The following is a 19,839-nucleotide window of genomic DNA, read 5'->3' on the forward strand; positions in this document are numbered from 1 at the left end:
GTGTGTGTGTGTGTGTGTGTGTGTGTGTGTGTGTGTGTGTGTGTGTGAGTGTGTTTGGGGTGATTCTGGGAGGGCAGGCACGGAGAGGGCAGTGCACGGTGCCTGTGAGGGACAGTCGGCGAGCGCTCACACACTGTACATATTTGTTGTATATTCACGGCTTGGGCAGGATCCTCACAACAGGAGCAGCAAACACAGCCGTGTCTCTGGCAAGTAAACTGGTATGTGTTAAGCAGCCATGCAGAGAAAAATGCACCTACATACGGTGACAAGGGCCTACAGGGAGTGTGCAAGAAAGCCGGCTGGCCTTTAACCAGCCCTGGGGCTAGAGTGGGGGTGCACACGGAGGCCACAGGGTAGGCAGAGAACAGAGCCAGCTGTTGCTGGGGTTCCCGCACCACCGCTGCTTCTGGCCGCTCAGGCCCCTCTATTACACCTGGAGACCCCATGGCCTCCTGAGAGCCTTCTGCTCCTCCAGCCACGTCTCCACAGCCTGCCCCGGATGCCGTGAGAGCCATCCTGGCTCCTCTTGGCAATCTCCCTTCCCCTCAGGCTGATTCAGCTATGGCTCCAGTTCTGTCTCCCATTGGGAGCCATCAGACAGTGTGGTCACGAAGGCCCCCACCGGCCCAGCTCTCCCCTGCTCACAGGCCCCCTGCACCCACCTCCCTGGCACCCCAAGAGCGGCTCTAGTAGCTCACTCAAGCTCAACCTGGCAGCCAAGCTCCGGAGCACCCGCCTCCCCCGCAGCCTTCTCCATCTCCATCCTTCCAGGACCTTCTTGCCAAAAACCTTGCAGTCATCCTCAACATCTTTTTCTGTCACACCTCACATTTAATCTGTGAGGAAATCCTGGTGGTTCTACTTTAACCCCAGCCCGCTCTGAGGCCCTCCCACTCCCACGGCTGCCCCCACATCCCCATCCCCATTATCTCCCCCTGCAGCTTGAGGCCACAGTCTCTGGACTCATCTCCAGGCTCTCACATGGCTGCCTCACACAGCCAATTGTGTTGTTTCTCTGAAGAGAACGCGGCAAGGGCTCCCGTTTCTCCTGGGGAGACTCCCGCTTGATCAGAGCCGCTGTCACCTCCGGCCTTCTCTCCCACCACTTTGTTCCTTCACCTCCATCTGCATCTTCAGACGTGCTTCTCAAACGTGTAGGACACACGGCTGCCGCGGGGCCTTCCACCTGCTGGGCCTTCCTCTCCACATCTCTGTGGTCCATCCTCTCGCCATCAGATGAGGTGAAAATCTGAACCAGCCTCCCCAGTGAGCTGACCTTCCCTATTGTTGTTTTTCCTTCTCCCTCCCAGGGCGCGCGCACATCGCTTACTCGGACACTGAGCTTCACCGCGCTGCGATTTGCATACAGGTTCTCACCCACATTCAGAGTCCGGCTGGATGGATGCTAGTGATTCAGACGTTCTCACTCAGTTTCCATGAGGGTACAAGGCCTCAAGAGCCAGCCGAGCTTTCCAATTAGTAGGAGAAAGAAGGACCCTTCCCCGACTCAGAGAGCGCTGGTGGTCACAAACACATTTGTTCATCCGCGCAGAGATGGTCACGGGCACACACTCGTGTGCCTCGGTCCTCGCACGCATGTTGTGCCCAGCCTCACCCCGCAGCCTTCTGAGGAAGCAGCCCACCGCTCCGTCTACAGACAAAGCGCACCCAATCCCGAGCTCACGGGTACTACTGCTGTGCGTGTCCACCTCAGCATTCACAGGACCAGCACACCTGTCTCTGCGGCTACCGCGGCCACCAGCACTAACCATTCTCTATGCCCCAGTGAGGCACGCCCCGAGCCCACACGTTGGACAGTTGGTAGGCTTGGGGGCTGAGAGCACACTCGGGGCTGTGCTGGGACCTGGGTGCTCACTGACGGCTCACTTTTATAACCTGAAGGGGGCACAATCCCCTTCATCTCCGGTGGGAACAGTCTGTACGAAAAGACTGTTGTCCAGCACACACAAGCATGGCGTGCGTCGCCCGTGGAGGTGGACACAGGGTCAGCAGGGTACCTTGAGGACACCAGCCGGTTGAAGGTGTTTATGCTGTTGCTCAATGGCATCCAGCCCATCTATTGGGACAGAACAGCAATGGAACTGGGGTTTCAAAGCCTGGACACGGGCACAAGAGCAGGGGACTCCGGAGTCTGGGCACTGGAATCTGGGACGCACAGGAGGTGATGAGACCATGTCTATTCCCAGCATCGTGAGATCACTGAAGGTGAGGAGAGACACGGGCTGCGTGACTCCCAGTGCCACCACTCCCTCCACACCCCACACCCAGGCCTGGCCCAGCCAGTCTGGGCTTTAAAAAGCACGAGGAAATGCCAGTTTCCTTTTGAGGAGGTGTGATGGGAGGGGAGGGCCTGGGCAGTTTAACAGTCGGTTTATTCAAAGGTTGGGAACAGTGACAGCCAGTGACAACGTCTCCAGTCCTGAAGCTTGTTTTGTACCCAGACTGGACCAAAGTTCCTTCCTCAGCAAATGCAAACTTGCCCTGTGCCAAGCCAGAGGTCCCAGCCTACAGGCCATCTGCACCAGGGTCTGCCAGAGTCTGTGGGGCTCCTGTCTCTGACCATCTGTTGGCCGGAGCTGGTTCTGGGTTTGGGGGTCCAGCGTTCAGCTGCCTGCCTGAAGGAGTGTCACTCACCCTGACAGGCTGGGAGCTGCCTGGGCTCTGCCACAGACTGCTGACTGGCCCGAGGTGGACACCTCTTGGGAGGAGAAAGCTCAGAGGACACGTAGCCACCTTTGATGAAGCACTCAAACATTCAGTCATTCGGTCATAAAACAGTGCATGGGCTGAGCACCTCCTGTGACCGGACAGCACCTTAGGTAAGCCCGGCCAGCGAGAGCAGCTTCAGATAACGCTTCCAGCACAGGGCCGGACACACAGTAGGTGCTTAGGAGTGGTGACGCATCCTGAGCCACACCCACCTTCCAGGCCTGTGAGGCTACTCATGGTTGCACTCCCTCCCTCCCCGGATGTGTGTTGTGTGTGTGTTGTATGTTGTATGCATGTCCCTAAGTGACACGGAGGTCACGTTGCCCTTTCACTCTCCTTACTCCCCTGAGATGGGGTCTCTCAGAGCCTGGGGCTACACTGGCAGCCAGAAGCCTCAGAAATCCTCTCTGTCTCCACCTCCCCCAGAGCTGGGTTAAAGCTGCCGTGTGGCCACGCCCAGCTTTCATGTGGGTGCTCGGGATTCAGACACAGATGCTCCCACTTGCAGGGCATTCTCCACTGAGGCCCTCCCCTGGCTGCCATTGTTGCCGTCTCAATTCTATAAAGGAAACTGAGGTTCAAAGACACCACAGAAGTCACCCATGCGCGTAAAGCTGGGAAGCAGCCATGTGGTCGGGACTGGAAACTCAGTTTTTTGTTTTGTTTTGTTTTTTTCTGGCTCCAGACCATTTGACCACACTCTTATCCCCCAAAGGACATTTCCTGAGTGAAATCACAGTGTTGGCACAGGTGTGTGTCCACGTGCGCATGCCACCGCTGTGTGTGAGTGTGGGAGCATGCATGTGTGGCCGTCTGGGTGTCTGCGTGTGGGGCTTTTTTATGGAAAGGCTTTCCCTTGTTGTCTTGGTCTTGTGTGAGCAGGAGCTATACTTAGCCACAGCCGTGACTGTAATGAACAGTTAGCTGCACACCAGGCACACTGGGACCTGGTTTCCCAGGGAGACTGTGGGGCCAGTGTGTGTGTGTGTGTGTGTGTGTGTGTGTGCAGGGGGTGCAGCTTGGTGCTGGGGAATGCTAGAACAGAGCTGGGGGGTGGCTGGAGCTCGCATTACTGTGCTTTGTGCAAATGAACAGTCTTAGCTCCAGCTGGAAAAGCGTGCTCCACACTGCAGCACCAAACCCTTCGTGCAGGTCTTGCCAAGCTCACTGATTGGCCATCCAGGCCCACAGTCCCTTTATTGCCAGGCAACTGGAATAAAGTCTCTGGTCATTGCTAGAGTCTGGAGATGACAGAAAAAATGGCAGGAAGATGGTAGAACTCAGCCTAACCGAGGTCTTCTGGGCTGCAGGAAGGCCTCATTCTCAGTGCCGTGTCCCCTGTGAGCAGAGCTTGCACTGTCTACACCACTCACTCAGGCTGGTGACCAGGAGCAATAACGCTGCCCCTCACAGAACACGATGAAACCACGGCATGCTCAGTGTGGCCAGACCCCATTCTCCATTTGCCTCTACTGGCTGTGGGGAGGTGGGCCTGCCGAACCCGATTGTCCTGTCACTGCTCTGCTTCTGACACCTCCCCAGCTTGCTCCTGCTGGGAAAGGCCTTAGAGATCAGCTCCAACCCTAGCTCTCAACCCTCTCATTCCACTTAAGCAGCCACCTCTGCCTCAAGCAATCTCAAAACTGCCTCTGTGTGCTCCATGGCTCCACCCTGAAGTCCTCAGTTTTCAAGTCCCATTCTCCAGATGTTTTCATGCAATGGGAAGCAGTCCTTCCTCTTTAACCTTGAAGGCCAGAAACAGAAATGTATCCATGCAGACAGATGTCGTCCCTTGACCTCTGTGGGTGTGCTGAAGACTGAGCACCCATACCCGTGCGCACACACACAGTCACACTTGATACATCCACTCATCCTGCCATTTACCCACCCACCCACCCATCCATCCCTTCATCCCTCCATACACCAATTCCTCTGCCCACTCAACCCCTGTACATACATATACCTTCCCACCAACCCATGCGTTCATCCGTCTAACTGGTTCCCACCCAGCTGTGTAGCCACCTATTTGCATGCTCCTCCTCCTATCCATTCACCTGCACGTGTCCACACATTCATTTTTTTCATGCACTATTTCTTTCATCTGTCACTCATCTGTCCATCCAACACGCCATACTTGACCATAGAACTACCACATTCCACAGCAAGGAAGAACAGACTGGCCCAGCTGCTGATTTCAAAGACCTCAGCTTCTACCAACCACCAACTAGGCAAATAAATAAATTAATTTCTCTGGACCTTTTCTTCTCCATCACCTTTCCTTCCTCAATAAAATGGGCATCATGTCAACTCCTTCTACCTCACAAGGCTATTGGGAAAGACGCCATGTGAACAAGAGCTATTGGTTTCCTGCTCTATCCGGGCACTCCACGATCTTAGGTGGGCTCTGTACCTTTGTGGGTTTCTGTTGAGCCCAGTAGACTATTTAGAAAGGCGAAGTAAGGAAAAGGTCTCTGGAAGCACCAAGGGCGGGGCAGGCTGTCCCTGGGGTGAGGCTTTGGAACCGCTCCACAAAGGACAGTTAACCAAAACTTGCCGCCAAGGATGTATCCATCTTACAAACAAAGAGAGGACACCTTGTCACAGGAAACAGAAGGCAAGGGCAAGCAGGCAGGCTGGGAGCAAGAGGACACTGAGGAGCCTGTGGGTGAAGGGTGGGCGGGCCTCGAGAGTAGACTGCAGGATTTCAAGGATAGTCACCAGGCTTCAGAGAGGGCTGAGGGCACAGGAAGCCGCCATGATTCCTAACTCCCAGGCTTGCACTCATGGCCCCAGGCTGAGGGAGAGAAAAAATACATCTGCCTGGTGACAGCCAGGCCTCAGGAGACACAACTCCTGCCGCCCAGAAGGGAAGCCAGTGCCTGGCATTTCTGACCTTTGTGCCACTAAATATATCATTGGTGATGGTGGTTCACGGCTCCGAGGCTGCCAGGGCCGGCTCTCACATTCTGCATCTTGGCGGCTCAGCCAGGGCCCCACTGTATACTGAAGAATGTAAGCCCAGGCCTACCTGGCGTTGCCAGAGCCTGCCTTCGTAAGGGCTGTCCCAGCAGGAGCCAGGCCAGGGGCTCCGCTCCTCAGAAGCTCACTCCGCCATGCAGTACAATTCCTATTCCCATTTTTTTTCTTGAAGAATTAGGCTCAGTAGGATGCCATCCACTCAGTTCCATACCAGGGCAGAGGGCATGCCACAAACCAGTCCTGGCCATGGCCAAAGACCCTTCCTTTGTCCTGTCTCTTCCCTACATCACTCCCTTGCCCTCGACATGGTGGTCTCTCCCCACACATGGCCTTCCTAGGCACCATATTCTCTCCCTAAAATCCTCACTCTGCTGCTGATTGTACTGTGTTCTCCAACTGCACTATGCATGCCTTACAGCTAAAGAAATGAAGGCCCAGAAGTGTACTGGCTGGGCCCAAATGTGTAGGACTCTTAGGAGCCGAGTCAGGGGTGTCTAGGCCCTGGGAGAAAGCGCCCCGCAGAGGGCTCACCTTCAGCGATGCTGAAGCCCAGCGTGGCTGTCACTCCAGGGCTTCCTGGCTGGCTGGCTCGCATGGCCCAGCAGGCAGCCATGTTCCTCACACCTCCTCAGAGAGCCCCTGGGGTGAGGTTGCAGGTACAGAGTTATCTTTAATGAATGAGATGCTGGCCCTGGGATGCAGCTGTGGTCTGAAGTTATGCCTCCAATCCTGACCCGGCAGCAAGACTCAAGACGGGGCCTCTACCATCTAAGAGGGCAGAAAGGGTCCTCAGAGGACCATCCCATCTGCCAGGCTGGGAGCTCCTCAGAAGTCACTCCAGCCAACTTCGTTTGTAGACATCAGGCTTGTGTTCTAAGAGCCACCGAGGCTAGTGACTTCAGAATACCCCCCAAAAAATACCCCACCTTCCTGAAGAAATGGTGGGGATGACCTAATTTGCACCTGTGCTGGCCACGAGCCTTCTAAAGAGCACTCTGTATCTTACTTTGTTGGAGTCTCACAGTGGCTTTCTGCTTCCTCCCACCGGAAATGAGCCAAGGCAACTGAGTACTTCTAATCTGCAGATCCAGGATGGACCAGGCAGTGTGGCGAGTGTGGCCCCCTACCCTTGCCCTAGCCCCTTTTACGACCTATGCTGTGGTGGGACATTCGTGAACAGCTATGAGGCTGGAAGGGCCCCTCATCAACTTTTCCCTGGCTTCACACCCAGCTCTGATCCCAGACTGTGGCAGCCAGGCACGGGTGGTCAGAGGAGGCCACCACATGCATGCAGAGGGCCAAGTCCTCGGGCTGGCAGGCTGGGGAGTTCTCCAGAGCAGAGCAGTCACCCCTGCCCCCCGGAAGGAAGCCCACGAGGAACACCGCACTTTCTGGCCTGCCACCTCTCCCTGGCTCTGTGCGAGCCCTTGCTGAGCCGAAGCCCCTGCGCACGCCTGCCTGCTCACAGGCCCTGCACATCTAACTCGCTCTGCTGCCCAGCTGTCATGCGGCTCTCTCCCACACTTTCTTCACTCCACCGCGGCTAAAGTCGCCGTCTCTGTGGCATTGGTCCCCCCGGACACACTGCACAGCCACTGTTTTCCGTTCAGTTTCTCACACTGGCATTTCCCGAGGGCACCGGATTCTGGTAGTTTTGTTTCTGGCTTCGTCCCTAATGTGATTCCCAGCATGGGCAGCAGTGCCTTCCACATAGTAGGCGCTTCTTAATATGTGCTGGGTAAATAAATACAAAGTACTAACGGTAGCCCTGGGGGGTTCGCTATGTGCAGCTGAGAGGCAGGAGTCCCTTCCTGGACCGTGGTGCAGGGGAGGGAAGGTATGGGATGCCGTGGTCTATGGTGAAGGTAGAACAGGGCTGGCAGCCATTGGTGAGAGGTGGCAGGGGCACTTGAGGCCCTACAGAGGCTAGGGAAGTTTCCTTGTCTGCCATGACGCTGGCTGTAGTAGCCTCCGTCTGGGCACAGCGAGGCTGGCTCCGGAGGACCCAGAGCTCAGCTGTCTGGGCTGCCCTGCTAATATTAGCTTGTCCCCATCCAGCTTGGCGTCAGTTTGACGGGGTAGCCCAGCCTGAGAATGGGCACTGTCCCCTGGCACCAACAGTGACCCTTGTCCCTGGTCCCAGGATTTTGCAGCTCTGTGGTCCAAAAGACCCCTGCCATTGTCCCTCCATGGGCCTGAGCATTCTCTGACGGAGAAACTACAATGCTTGGAGCTAAGAAGTGTGGCCTCCTCCACTGCCAGGCCCACCACACTGGCACTTGTCAGCACCTTAGGTCACTGAATTTGGCTCCTGGCCAGAGCCTGATGTCAGCTGCCTGCCTGCCCTCCCTCCCTCTCACCCAGTAAGCGGAAGTTCTGTCACCTCTCTCTAGGGAGGAAGAGCAGGGTTGAGAAGCCCATTGCAACAGATCAGGAGACTGGGGTTCAAGGAGGTGGGACCTGCCTGTAATGCATAGGGGTCTCATGGGAGAATCCAGGCCTGTCTCCCAGAGTGACATCATAAAAACCAGATCTGGGAGACCAAGTCTGGAAAATGGGGTCCTAGGGGCCAGGGTAGGTTAGGTGACCTACAGAATTTTTAGGGGGTTTGGGAATCAAAGAACAAAGTGGGTGGGACAGGTAAAGGTTTGGGTCTTCTAGGGCCATGAGCTGGTGAGAAGATAATGAAACCCACAGTAATTAAACACTGATTACGTTCTGGGTTCTGGGCTGAGTGCTTAACACATTTAATCCTCTCGACTTCCCTGTGAGTCAGGAGCTATTAATAGCCTACTCTTGAGGCGCAGACAGGTTAGGGAACTTGTCCAAGGTCACACAGCTGGTGAGTAGTGGGGCTGAGATCTGAACCCAGGTCCCCATTCAAGAGGCCTGCCCTCAGGGAAGAATGGGACTTCGAGTCACAGTGCCAGGGTCAAACAGCCAGGGACTGGGGGTAGAGCTGTCCTACATTTATTTTACTGAATGCATGACTGATGTTCCAAGTAGAGGAATTTGAAATAAAAAAAAAAAAATCCTCCTTTCTAGGACTTCAAGAGGAGGAGTTGTTTTGAAATCCAGTGGCGAATCCCTAGGACTTCCCACAAACAGTTGACAGAGGAAAGAGGATGAGGGGGTCAGGGAAGTCACACAGGGAAAGGTAGAAAGATTAACTGGCCTTCAGGAGAAAGAGCTCACAGGAGAAGCCTCAGGCTGGACCATGCAGAACTTGGGAGCTTGTGTGTGTGGGGGTCTCGGAGCTCTGGCTGGAACTGCCGTGTCAATACAGTGGGAGACAGGAGTTTGGAGAGGGCTCTCGATGAGAACGCCGTCACCGGCAGGCCTGTGGCTTCAGGGTAACCGTACCCTGTCTGGGTTTCCCAGCAGTCTCTCCCCCACCTTGGCCTGCTCGCCGTTGCTCCAGTGTGGGAGAGGGAGCGATTCCCAGGTAAGCAACTAAGGAAGGGGTTCAGTGAGGAGTGGGCTTAAAGGCACTGGGCCCCTGTCTGTTTTTGAACTCAGGTCCTACCATTGCTTTCTTCATTCAATAATTTTGTTTGTTTTCAGAAAAAACCTTGCTATGTAGCCCAGGCCAGCCTCAAACTGGAGCCCCCTCCTGCCTCTGCCTCCTGAGTGCAGGGATTGCAGGCATGAGCTGCTGCCCCCACCCACAGGAAAATTACTTGACTTTCAACAAGTAGTTATTTAGCACCCGTCTTGTTTCAGGTACTGCTCTAGGTTTAAGGGATGCCACAGTTGGTAAAAGAGGCTAAAATTCCTGAAATTACACGGAACTACATGATAGAACGAACAAGCAAGGTGAGTGGGGAAAAGACACGTTGTCAACGGAAAGCTGTGATACCTGAAAGGAGGGGACTTGGAGAGAAGCAAGATGAAGGAGAAGAGGAGGTAACAAGATGGGTGAGCGGGACCTGGGCAGGAGGGCATAAGAAAGGAGGTCGAGCGAGGCATTCTCACAGACACTTACAGTCCCATGAAAGAGTTCGGCTTCTCCTCTGAGGGACACCAAATCCCGAGTGTGACAAAATGAAGGACTGATGGGGTCAGAGCAGTCTGTCACCTTGGTTAGCTTGTAGAGAGGGGCCTTGGGCGGGTCAGGGTGACCAGAGCTGAGGTGAGGAGGCCAGAAGGCCTCGGCACTAATCTACACAAGTGATATTAGCTACAGCTAGAGAAGTTAGGGCGATGGTAGGCGGGAGGACTCTGGATATGTCTGAAGCTGGGATGTGAGAAAAAGTGCCCAGAGAGCACCCCCAAGAAGGCTTTGTGCCTCAGTAGCTGGACAGAGGCATTTGCTAAGAAGGGTCTCAGCCCCAGGCAACAGGAAGATCAGGGTCACAGAACAGCCAACCTACACATCCTACCCATCGGTCTATGGAACCTGGCACTTTCTCTCCTGGAAGTGCCTACTTCAGCACTCCCAGCCACTGAGTCACTGGGATCCTGTTAGAATGTGAGTTCTGACTAGACCATTTAGGCTGGAGCCTGAGACTTCCAACCCAAATCCCATCAGTTCATGCTGCCTTTGGTCAAAGGGCCATGCTTAAGACAGCCGTCATTTATGTGGTTCCTGTCACAGGAACTCTCCCTGCTAGCATTAATGTCACCTTGAAATGGACAGGCCTAGGAATGAAACCTCTCCAGGAACCTGAAGATCTTGAAACACCTCAGGTAGTTCTCAAGGATCAGCCTGGGCAGGAAGGTCCTACGGCATCTATCCTTAAGCCTCCCTGACAGCCAGGGACAAGACCCTTACCTTGTCCAACACAGCGTTCCTCTACCATGGCTCTTTCCCCAATATAGTCTGAAACCACAGGTCTCCTGTGAAGGGCTTCTGGCCACTCCCTGACAGCCAAGAAAAGGACCCACGGAAGAGGGCAACATCTGACGCTCACTGAGCTAAGAGACGCACACCCCAAAGTAGTGGCACCCCAAGTCAGCCTGCCACTGGGCTGGTGGTTTATGCAGGTGCGAGGGGCTACTATGCTTTTAATGAATGAGTAACAGTTGACCGCGCTAGAAGAGAGGCTCTAAAGACCTTTTTCCTGGGCTCCTTCCCACTTGCTGCCAGGACTTGTGTCCAGAACTCACCTGTGTTGTGGAGGGCAATTAGGCTGGGGTGTGGAAGGAGAGAAAAGAAGGACTCACTGGCTTCTCAGCTCCTTTGGGAAGCTGAAGTCCAGCATTCTTAAACTCCCAGAATTCCCTGGCTAGAAGACTCTTAGTGCTCTCTGAGATCAACCTTCCTGAGTGCCAAGTGGAGAGAAACTATAGCCCCCAGGCATTGGGTCTTGGCCAGAACATCTCAGTAGCTTTAGTCTGGTCTAGTTGTCCAGTGCCCACAAGCTAGCATCTATGCGTAATCTCACCTGTCCACTCCCGATGGTCCGTACACCCCTAGCTCCAGGCCTTCAGAGCTTACCTACTCATGCCTATTCTAAATTGTGCAAGCTAGGTGCCTCAGTACCCAGGTCCTCAGTCCCAAAGGAGCCAGCCAGGCTGAGAGCTGGGAGCTGGGGAGGGTGGATTGAGTGCTCAGAAGGGAGCAGAAAGCACAGCAGTGCAGGGAGTCCATGAGCCGAAGCTCCAACGTGAAAACAAAACCTGAGGACCAGGAGGTCTGAGGGAACCCGACAAAGAGGACAGTAGGAGCCCCGGCCAGGGACCAGGGCAGGCCTCAAACTCAGGACTAAGGAAAGCCAGCGTTCTTTCCATACAGTGCCTGCCTCGCACAAGATAAATTTCCATTTTCTCTGGCTTCTTTGCCATTTCCTGTGGGACACAGCTTATACGAACAGGGATGGGAGATGGCTGGGCGCTGTGGGGACACTTTCTTCTTTGAGAATACCAGAGAGCTCCATTAACCCAAATGGGACATGGCCCTCCAGCTATGATCCAATCCAGGTCAGGGCTTGCTGAAAAGCGTCCCTGGACAGGTGGTTGGGCATGAGATGGAAGCACAGGCCCGGAGCATGGCCGGCAGCAGACCCCAGCATCTCTGGACCACAGACAGGAGGCAGGCTCTGCATGCTGGCCACTGTGCTCATGAGCTCAGGAGCCTTGGGCATGTGACTTCACTCTGAGTTTTAGTAGCTTAGCTGCGACAAGGGCATGGACAGCATAATGTCGTCCTGGGGAGCACTGTGAGAACTGGGCGAGAATCTGTGAACCGAGGCAGTGTGTGGCAGGCGTATGCACATTAATAAATGGCAGCACCAAGAAAGAAAGATGATCTGCAAAGTTTGACTTTGGAGATGTTGGGAATTTGGACCAATTCCTAGATTCACTGACCAGAGGAGTCTCACTCATCAGGGCTAGATCCAGGAGCGCCAATAGCTGTTTATTCTCCCTCCGTCTGGCTAGTAAGACGACGGCACACCTAGATGTGCTCTGTGGCTCTTTAAAACTGGAGCCAAGAGCAGCAGAAAGCCTGGGCGGTGAGTTTGGTGTCTTCTCCTCCCCGAGCTTCCCTGGTCTGTCCTGGAAGAGGAAGGAGCCTTTCCTAGGGCTCACCTGCTCGGCTGACCTGTGTACCTACTGCAAAATGCCCCTCCAGGGAATGAACACGAAGCGGCTTAGCCTGCCCCATCTCTGGCATCTGAGCACTCGACTCCCTGTGTCTCATCATGTTTATCATCCTCCATCCCGCCAGGTGATGTCTGGTCATACAGGCTGGCTGCGGTGAGAATCCTGCTAGAGCTGATTTAGCCTTATGTCTCTTGATGGTAATTTTCCATTCACCTACTCTGCTCCCCCCACCCTCACCCTGCTCCTCAGCTACAAACTCCCACTTGCCCTAGTGCGTTCTCCACAGATGAGCCCGGTGTCTAGCTCCTACTTCGAGGTCCCGTTGCATGGGTCCCTATGCTTATTGTCACAGTCTTGGAAAGAAAAAAAGGCCACTTTCCTGTAGACTCCTGCTTTCGTCCACACCCTTGAAGAATGTTTTCTTTAATTGCCGTGACTGGAGGTGTCCAGAGAGGAGCTAACCACACCACGTCCTACGCTTACGCAGAGTCCCTTCCCACCAACTAGTTCTCCTGAACAAAGACTAGCAGCCACCTGCCCCGGGTCTCTCGGGTTCTCCTTTACCTCTGAGCCACCTTCCCAGATGGGATCCGGGACGGGGGTGGTGGCCAGGCTGACCCAGGAGCAGCAGCAGGGTGTGGCTTAAGGCCCTGACCTTTTGGCACAGAGCGGAATACACTGGTCATGAGACTGCTCAGAATAGCCAGAGGCACTAAATTCAGCTGCCGTGGGAGGCTTGAGGTGCCTGGCTCAGGCAGTGGGCCCTGGAATGAGCCCCTACCAGAACCCTCCCCCACCCTCTGAGACAAGTCTTGTCTTCCCTGAGAGACTTAGGCCAACAACCTTCAAAGCTTCTGGTAACCAATGCCAAACCTTCAGAGCACCAAAGCTGCCCTTGGGGCACCAGACTCCAAACCCTCGCCAAGGTGGGACATCAAAATCTGCTGAGTTTAGAGTCAGGAGATGAGGGCACTCAGACAGCCTGCTCACCTGTGACCTTGAGAAATCTGTCCTTCTCTCTGAGCCTTAACCTCCCCTGTCACCACAGCTCCTACTACACTGAATGCAGAGGAGGCTTGGAACCTCCTCTGGAGGAGACATATCTGAATCGAGCAAGCTTCTAATGAACATCCAGTCACCAACCGGATGGTTGCTCTGAAGAAGAGGACCTGGGACTGAACCCTGACCCAGCTTGTCAGAGTCAGGAAGGATATGCTACTGAACCGCTTTCTAAGTTGGTGTGAAGAAAATAGGAGAGCGAGTGAGCTAGGAAGAAAGAGTCCTCGGAGGGAATGGGACATGGCTTAGCAACCGTAGGCAACTAAGCCAGGCCAGATGATCAGTGAGTGAGTGCTGACTAAAGTCAGGCAAGCACACACTGGAGAGGCAGGCTGAACCCAAAAGGCCCCAGCATGAACCTGGGAAGTCCTGCAGGCTTTGGTGACCTGACCAATTTTTCAGGTGAACAGGACTTGTGTTTGTCAAATGGAAAAAAATGGACTGGGAGGGCCTGGGACTAGAACTGGAAAAAATAGTCACAAAAGTGCTGGAGAGGTGGGCCTGAGGGAACCATGGTGGTTTGAAGCCTAGTGGTCTGAAGCATGATGGTAGAGGAGAAGATAAAGTTCAGAGATGGTTGTGAGGTCAGATAACATGGCAAAGCCACGGAGAGACACCAGCAAAGAGCAGCCTGCATTTCCTGACTGTTTCCTGTGTGCCTGTGGCCATCCACGTGACCATCTCTCAGACCTGCTCTGTGTGGACCCCAGTCAGTCCTCCCAGCAACTCCTCATCGCTAATGGGGCTGACGGACTGTGACTTGCCAGACACCTGGTCTATGCCTTTCTTTACCGAAAGGACTTGGGCATGGAGGTACACTTTAAAAGAAGACAGACTCCCACTAAAGAAGCACGGTGGCCGGCTGGGCCACGCTGAGACAGCTTTTCACTCCAGGCTGCCACGTCTCAGAGTATGCCCTGTCCCGGAGGAAGGTGGGCTTCCTAAGAAGCCCCTGCTAATAGTTCCCTGCCTCATGCCACTGCCAGCACTCAGGGTTGTCTCAGAAGTGGGACAAAGGAAGAAAGGGAAGTCTGTGGCTGGCCTCTTCATTGTAAGCACTCTGTCACTTCCTCTCCAGAGAGCCAGGAACGCTAGGGCTACAACAGGTCCCCAAGCCTGAAGGACAGGACACTGAGGCAGGGGAGGACAGGGTGTCAGGAGAGACGGATGGCAGAGCACACAGAGGCAGGGCTCCCCAGCCCTGAGACCTGATGCCACCACACACACACATTAGGGACACTCCTTGGCCTGCAACCCAGACACCATCACTGGCCTTGCTATGACAGTGAACAACGTTCTTGGTGGTGTGTAGGTCCCACGTGGAGACGTAGGGCCTCTGACCTCGCTGACTCTCAGGGAGGTAGGTGGGCAGGTTGTGGGCCAGCGGGCTCTGCACACCTGCTCTCACACCTCTGCAACCCTGCATACAAGGACTCTCTTCCTCTCCCTGCCAACAGCAGCTCGCCCCTTAGTGATTGCCCGGCGCGACTCCAGGAGGCCCCTCACCCCCTCACCTCTGTGAGTCTGAGGCTGCACAGGTGGGGCTCCGCTAGCCCAGCCCCCCTCACTCCCCAAACTCCATCTGGAAGGACGGGGAGCTAGCTGTTGCAGCCAGCACCTACCCCTTATAGCTGCACCGGGGCTCCCTTCCCAACCAAGGGGCACCTATCTTCCACAGCCAGCCTTCTGATGCTCCTTGGGGAAGGCGACCTCGCCGCTGGCCCATACATCCATGACTGGCCTGGCCGGGACGTAAGTCTTCTGAGGCGTGACATGCAGGGAAAGGCCCCGGCCAGACACCCCGGGGAGTCTCAGGGTGCGCAGACACCCAGGCCACGCAGGGTCTTTCGCACACACAAGCACTAATGGCAACAATCACGCACATCTAAGATCCCCATCATATAAAACACAGTGTCACACATGGGGCCTCACAGTCTCTCAACACACAGCCCGTCACACAGAGCCCAGTAAACACGCATAGGTGGTGATGCGCACACAGCTTACACGCATACACAGCTTCACACGCACACTTCCACACCTGCCTGCACATCTCTCAGACACCGGCCTGGAGTCGCGCTCATCTTCTCTTTTTCTTATTACACACAATCTCTCTCTCTCTCTCTCTCTCTCTCTTTCACACACACACACACACACACACACACACAATCTGACATCCAGTTTCTTTGACACAATCTTATAGTTTCTTTGACCAAGGATCTCTTTTATGGTCACAATCTCAACACACACACACACACACACTTGAACACATAGGGACACACACATGTGCTCCCAGAGTCATATCTAGCTAACATATTTTTATTCTTACACACAAGGAGTCTCTCACACACCCACACAAAATCTCACACACAAGCTTTTCCAGTTTTTATTTTACACACACAGACTATATCACACATGAGATTCAGGTCTAAAATCTAACAAACAAACAAACAAACAAACAAACACCAAAGAAGAATCCTAAACTCAGACCCACCAATCTGAGAAGGCTGTGGGGGGAGGAGTAAACAGAGGTGACAGCGGGGTGACAGCGGGGCGGGCAGCCGCAAAGATGGAAGGGGGAGGAGGCGGGCAGCAGGCTCCCTGCGCAGGGCTGCAGAGAGGCAGCGCAATGCAGCTAGGCCAGCTGGGCAGGCGGGAGGCAGGAGCCTGGTTCTAATCCCAGCTCTGCCTTCATTGCCCTCCTTCTGTGGGTCTCTGTGTCCTCACGCGGCCCCATGCAAACGGAAAAGGACTACAGCCTCTCTGAGAGGCTCCCGAGGAGAGCAGCCCTGCATCCCTGAGGGCGCCCGCTAACGCCCGCCTGCGCCCCAGTGCTCCACCTGCCCCCTCTGACTGCCCAGCTCTTGCCTGCACCTGCTCTTCGGTGGACACCCGTGTGAGACTTTTCAGCCTGGTGCTTTCACACCCTCGGCCCATCCGGCTGTACTTAGGCAGCCGGTCACTCCGCTGAGTGAAGGCCGCCTCACAACCTAGGAATGGCCAGTGGGTGGAAAGAGCAGGCAAGCAGGATGGAATGCACCCTACTGATCCTCACCTGCCCTGAAAATGGGTACACTGATCAGAGCAGAGTCCAAGGTGGCAGGTGGAGGGCTCAGCCTTCTGCAACCACCTTAAAGATGTTGGGCCTATTGGGCCTAGCTTCCAGGGGCCAAGGTCAAATGTGAGTGGAGGAGCTGCTCTAAGCCAGATCTTGGCCTAGCCTGCCAGGCATCTCTCTCCCAGCCTCTGCTGGTCCATCCTCCCGGTACCATGTTCCGGCCCCTCCCCACAGCTCAGCATAGACTCCAGTTACATAATCCTCTAGCTGTAGTGGCCTCTGTCATCAAGGAGAGGAAGGAAGAGGAGCGGCCTCCTCAAAGGGTCCCAGGCTGCCCTGGAGAATGGCAGAGAGTCAGTGGCCATCTCAGGGGAGGCGAGGTCCCAGAAGGCTTTGGTTCAAATTTTACTTGACCTCCTGCTTCCTACTTGACCTTGGCCAAGCTCCTCAGTGGCGACATGGGAGGTCAGTCGTTCCAGGATTTAAGGTGTGAGGTTTGGAACTGCTGCCCCCACCCCACACGTATGTTTTATTTTAGCACCAGACCTGTCAGGTGTCTGTCTAAACAGCCCTTCCTAGTCCTTGAGCACCTCAGACCCCTTCCCCAGTCCCCAAATCTTATTTGTCCACAGATCTGCAGATGCCAGTTTCTCCTCATTCGCCTACCCCACCCCAGCTCTGGCTTGGCCTCCTGGTCAGCAAAAGAGAAGGCCTGGGGCAGTAAAAGGCAGCTGGGCAGATGCAGTGTTTAGCCTGAGAGGAGCAGAGGTGGCTTGGAGATGGGGGAGGGGCTCTTTGAAATTTCCAGCTCTACCCATCGCTCTCATCCTCGGCACTCTTCAGGCCAGAGAACAGAGCCCAGAAAGACCTAGAGTGTGCCTTCCAGGGGAGCTGTTTCTCTGGGGTCTCCTTCTGGGCTCAGCAACAGATGGTCCATCAAGTGGCCCTTGTAGCCCACCATCTTACAGAGGAAGCCAATCCAGTGAGGCCAGCCGAAGGCCAAGGTCAGCAACAGGGTGTCTTTTCTCTCTTGTAACAGTTTGCTGTCTCTAAAGGGGTGTGGCTGAGGAATACACGCCCACTTCACACACTTCCTCTGGGTACATTTTCCCTGAAGGGTTTCCTCTCTCTCTCTCTCCCGGACTCTTCCCAGGGACAGGGGGAAGCAGGAGCTTAAGCTTTGACCTCTTCCAGGCTCTTCCCAGCCCCCCCAGGGAGGGCAGGGGGTCACAGAGGTCACCATTCTCTCGCCTCCACCCCAGCCCAGACCCACACCAACTACCAGGCTATTAACTAACTATGAGTATTCCCAAGACCACCTCCGCAGATGGCTTCTGGATGGCCCCTGAGGAGGGAGGGGCTGTCTGTCCCCAGCCTCCCAGCAGGCTAGGGTACTCTTTCTACTCCAGATGCTCCCTGGCCAGGGAAGAAGGGAGTCTCCCTCAGCTCCCCCAAACCAAAGGTCAATTCACACCTTCCCAGTGTTCACGGTCGGACACCTACAGGAGTGCGGGGGAGGGGGGGTCATGCGCATTCAACCTACACATATGCTCGCTTGTTCCTACATAGTTAATCCATCCAGACACACCCCAGCACACTTACATAAATATGCATGCACAGCACACACGCTCAGGCTCTCTTATGTCTGTGGCTGTGAGCCTAGCCTTGAGGCTGAGCCATCTCTTCAGCTCTCACACAACCAGCACTACAGACCCATGTATACAGACCTAGTCGCCGTGGCAAAATCACCCCTTCTCTCGCACACGAACACGCACACGCCCCCTTCGGTTCGGAGCTGTCGGGCACTCACCGCCCACCGCCCCCGGCCCGCGGAAGGCGGCAAAGGCTGCCCGTCCGGGTCAGGTCCTCCCGGCGGACGGCGGTCACTTACCCGCGCGTAGCGGGACGAGTAGGGGTCCTCGAACAGCGCCCAGACGCGCGGCTGCCAGCGGCGCCAGAAGCCGCCGGGCCGGCCGTCCGGGGAGTCGCTGAGCGCCAGCCTCTTGGTCATCTCCAGCTCGTCCTCGCCGTCGCCCGAGTCGCCGGGGCCGTCGGCGTCCGCGTCGTCGGCGCTGTTGTCCAGGGGCGCGCCGCCGAAGCTGTCGAGCGCCTCCTCGGCGTCGCGGTGCTGGCGGTAGGTCATCCAGCAGCAGGGCTCCACGTCCGTCTCGTCGATGCCCCAGAAGGCCAGCTCCTCCTCGTAGAGCGGCCCGCACACGTCGGCCGGGCAGTGCAGCTTGCCGGTGCGGTAGTAGTTCAGGATGTGCGCGAACACGCCCGGGTGGCGGTCGAAGAAGAACTCGTCGGCGCGCGGGTCATAGTCGAAGTGGCTGTGGGCGTCCGGCTCGGCCAGCCAGGCCAGCCGCGTGCCGGGCAGCGTGCGCAGCGTGGAGCGGTACGTCTGGTGGCGCGTGCCACCCACGTTGATCACGATGCGCTCGCTCTCGTCCCCTTGGCCCATCGCGGCGCCCCCTTAGACATGGCGCGGCCCAGCGACACCCATGGGAGCGGCCGCCAGGGGGAGTTGGCGACGGGGAGGGGGGCGCAGGGCCTCTTCCCCCCTCCCCCCGGCCGTCGGGGGGCACAGAGGACCGCGGCTCCGGCCGCGCGCCCTGACGAGCGGCCCACGCCTGCTCAGGAGGAGCAGTCGGCCGGGTGCGGGCCCGGGGGTGCGCGCGCGGGCTCCCGAGGGTCTCTGAGGCGCCCAACGTGAGACAGAGCTGGCCTGGCTGCGGAGGAGGCCGAGGGAGAGAGGAGGGAGGGGACGGGGAGGGAGGGGAGGAGTGGGGCGGCGCTCAGCGGCGAGCCCCGGGAGGGAGGGAGAGGAGGTGGAGGGGCCGGGCTCCCCGAACCATCTCAGCGGGAAATGGAGAAGCCGACACAAAGCTTCTCAGGGGAAGGTCAGCCGCTCGCTCCGGGGGTCGCACCGAGAGCCCTGCGCCGGCAGGGGGAGGAGGGGTGCAGAAGATCGCGCTCGGCCCCGCGGTGGTCGCCGCAGCGCGCTCCCGGCGCGGCGGGGACAGATGCGGGCTGCTCGCCACGCTGCGTGGCCGGTCCCGGCGCCTCTCCTCGCCTGGCTGCCTGCTCCGCTCGGCGGCGGGCGAGGCTGCCCGAGCGCCCTCCTCGTTTCTTCTCCCCGCCTCCCGGAGGAGACGGCGGGTCCCCCGGGCAGGGACAGCGGGGTGCTGCCCGCGGAGCGGCCGCTCGGCGCAGCACCGGGCGCGCTCGGCCGGGTCCGGGCTTCCTCCGGGAGGCGCCGGGCTCGGGCTGCCGTGGCGGTGCTGAAGGGACAGCTCCCGGCGCGCGCAGAGCCGCGCAGAGCCGCGCTGGGCCGGGCGGAGGTGCTCCCGGCCCGGCTCGCGCGGCGGAGCCGCCGGCCGCCGGCTCCGGTGTCTCCGCGCCCCGCGCTCCGCTCCTCGCTCGGGGAGGGCGGGTGGTGCTGGCGGCCGAGGCGAGGGGCGCTGCCG

The 19,839-nt window shown here is 56.7% G+C and overlaps 1 protein-coding gene across 3 annotated transcripts in view; it reads right to left on the reverse strand.

Annotated features, from left to right (window-relative positions):
• Kcnc1 (potassium voltage-gated channel subfamily C member 1) overlaps nucleotides 1-19,491 on the reverse strand; it is a 40,892-nt gene extending 21,401 nt beyond the window's left edge. Inside the window, exon 1 of one of the 3 annotated variants that reach the window (XM_055613522.1) lies at nucleotides 18,264-18,993. In XM_055613522.1, the coding sequence (XP_055469497.1) occupies nucleotides 18,264-18,833 (570 nt within the window). In that variant the 5' untranslated portion in view covers nucleotides 18,834-18,993. Of the gene's footprint in view, nucleotides 1-18,263 lie in introns of all 3 variants that reach the window. The other 2 variants (XM_055613521.1, XM_055613520.1) reach the window with 2 other exon arrangements.
• Nucleotides 19,492-19,839: the final 348 nt, after the last annotated feature.

The sequence above is a fragment of the Psammomys obesus genome, unplaced genomic scaffold (genome assembly GCF_907164565.1).
Source record: "Psammomys obesus unplaced genomic scaffold, mPsaObe1.curated_primary_1811, whole genome shotgun sequence".
In the NCBI taxonomy this organism is placed as follows: domain Eukaryota; kingdom Metazoa; phylum Chordata; class Mammalia; order Rodentia; family Muridae; genus Psammomys; species Psammomys obesus.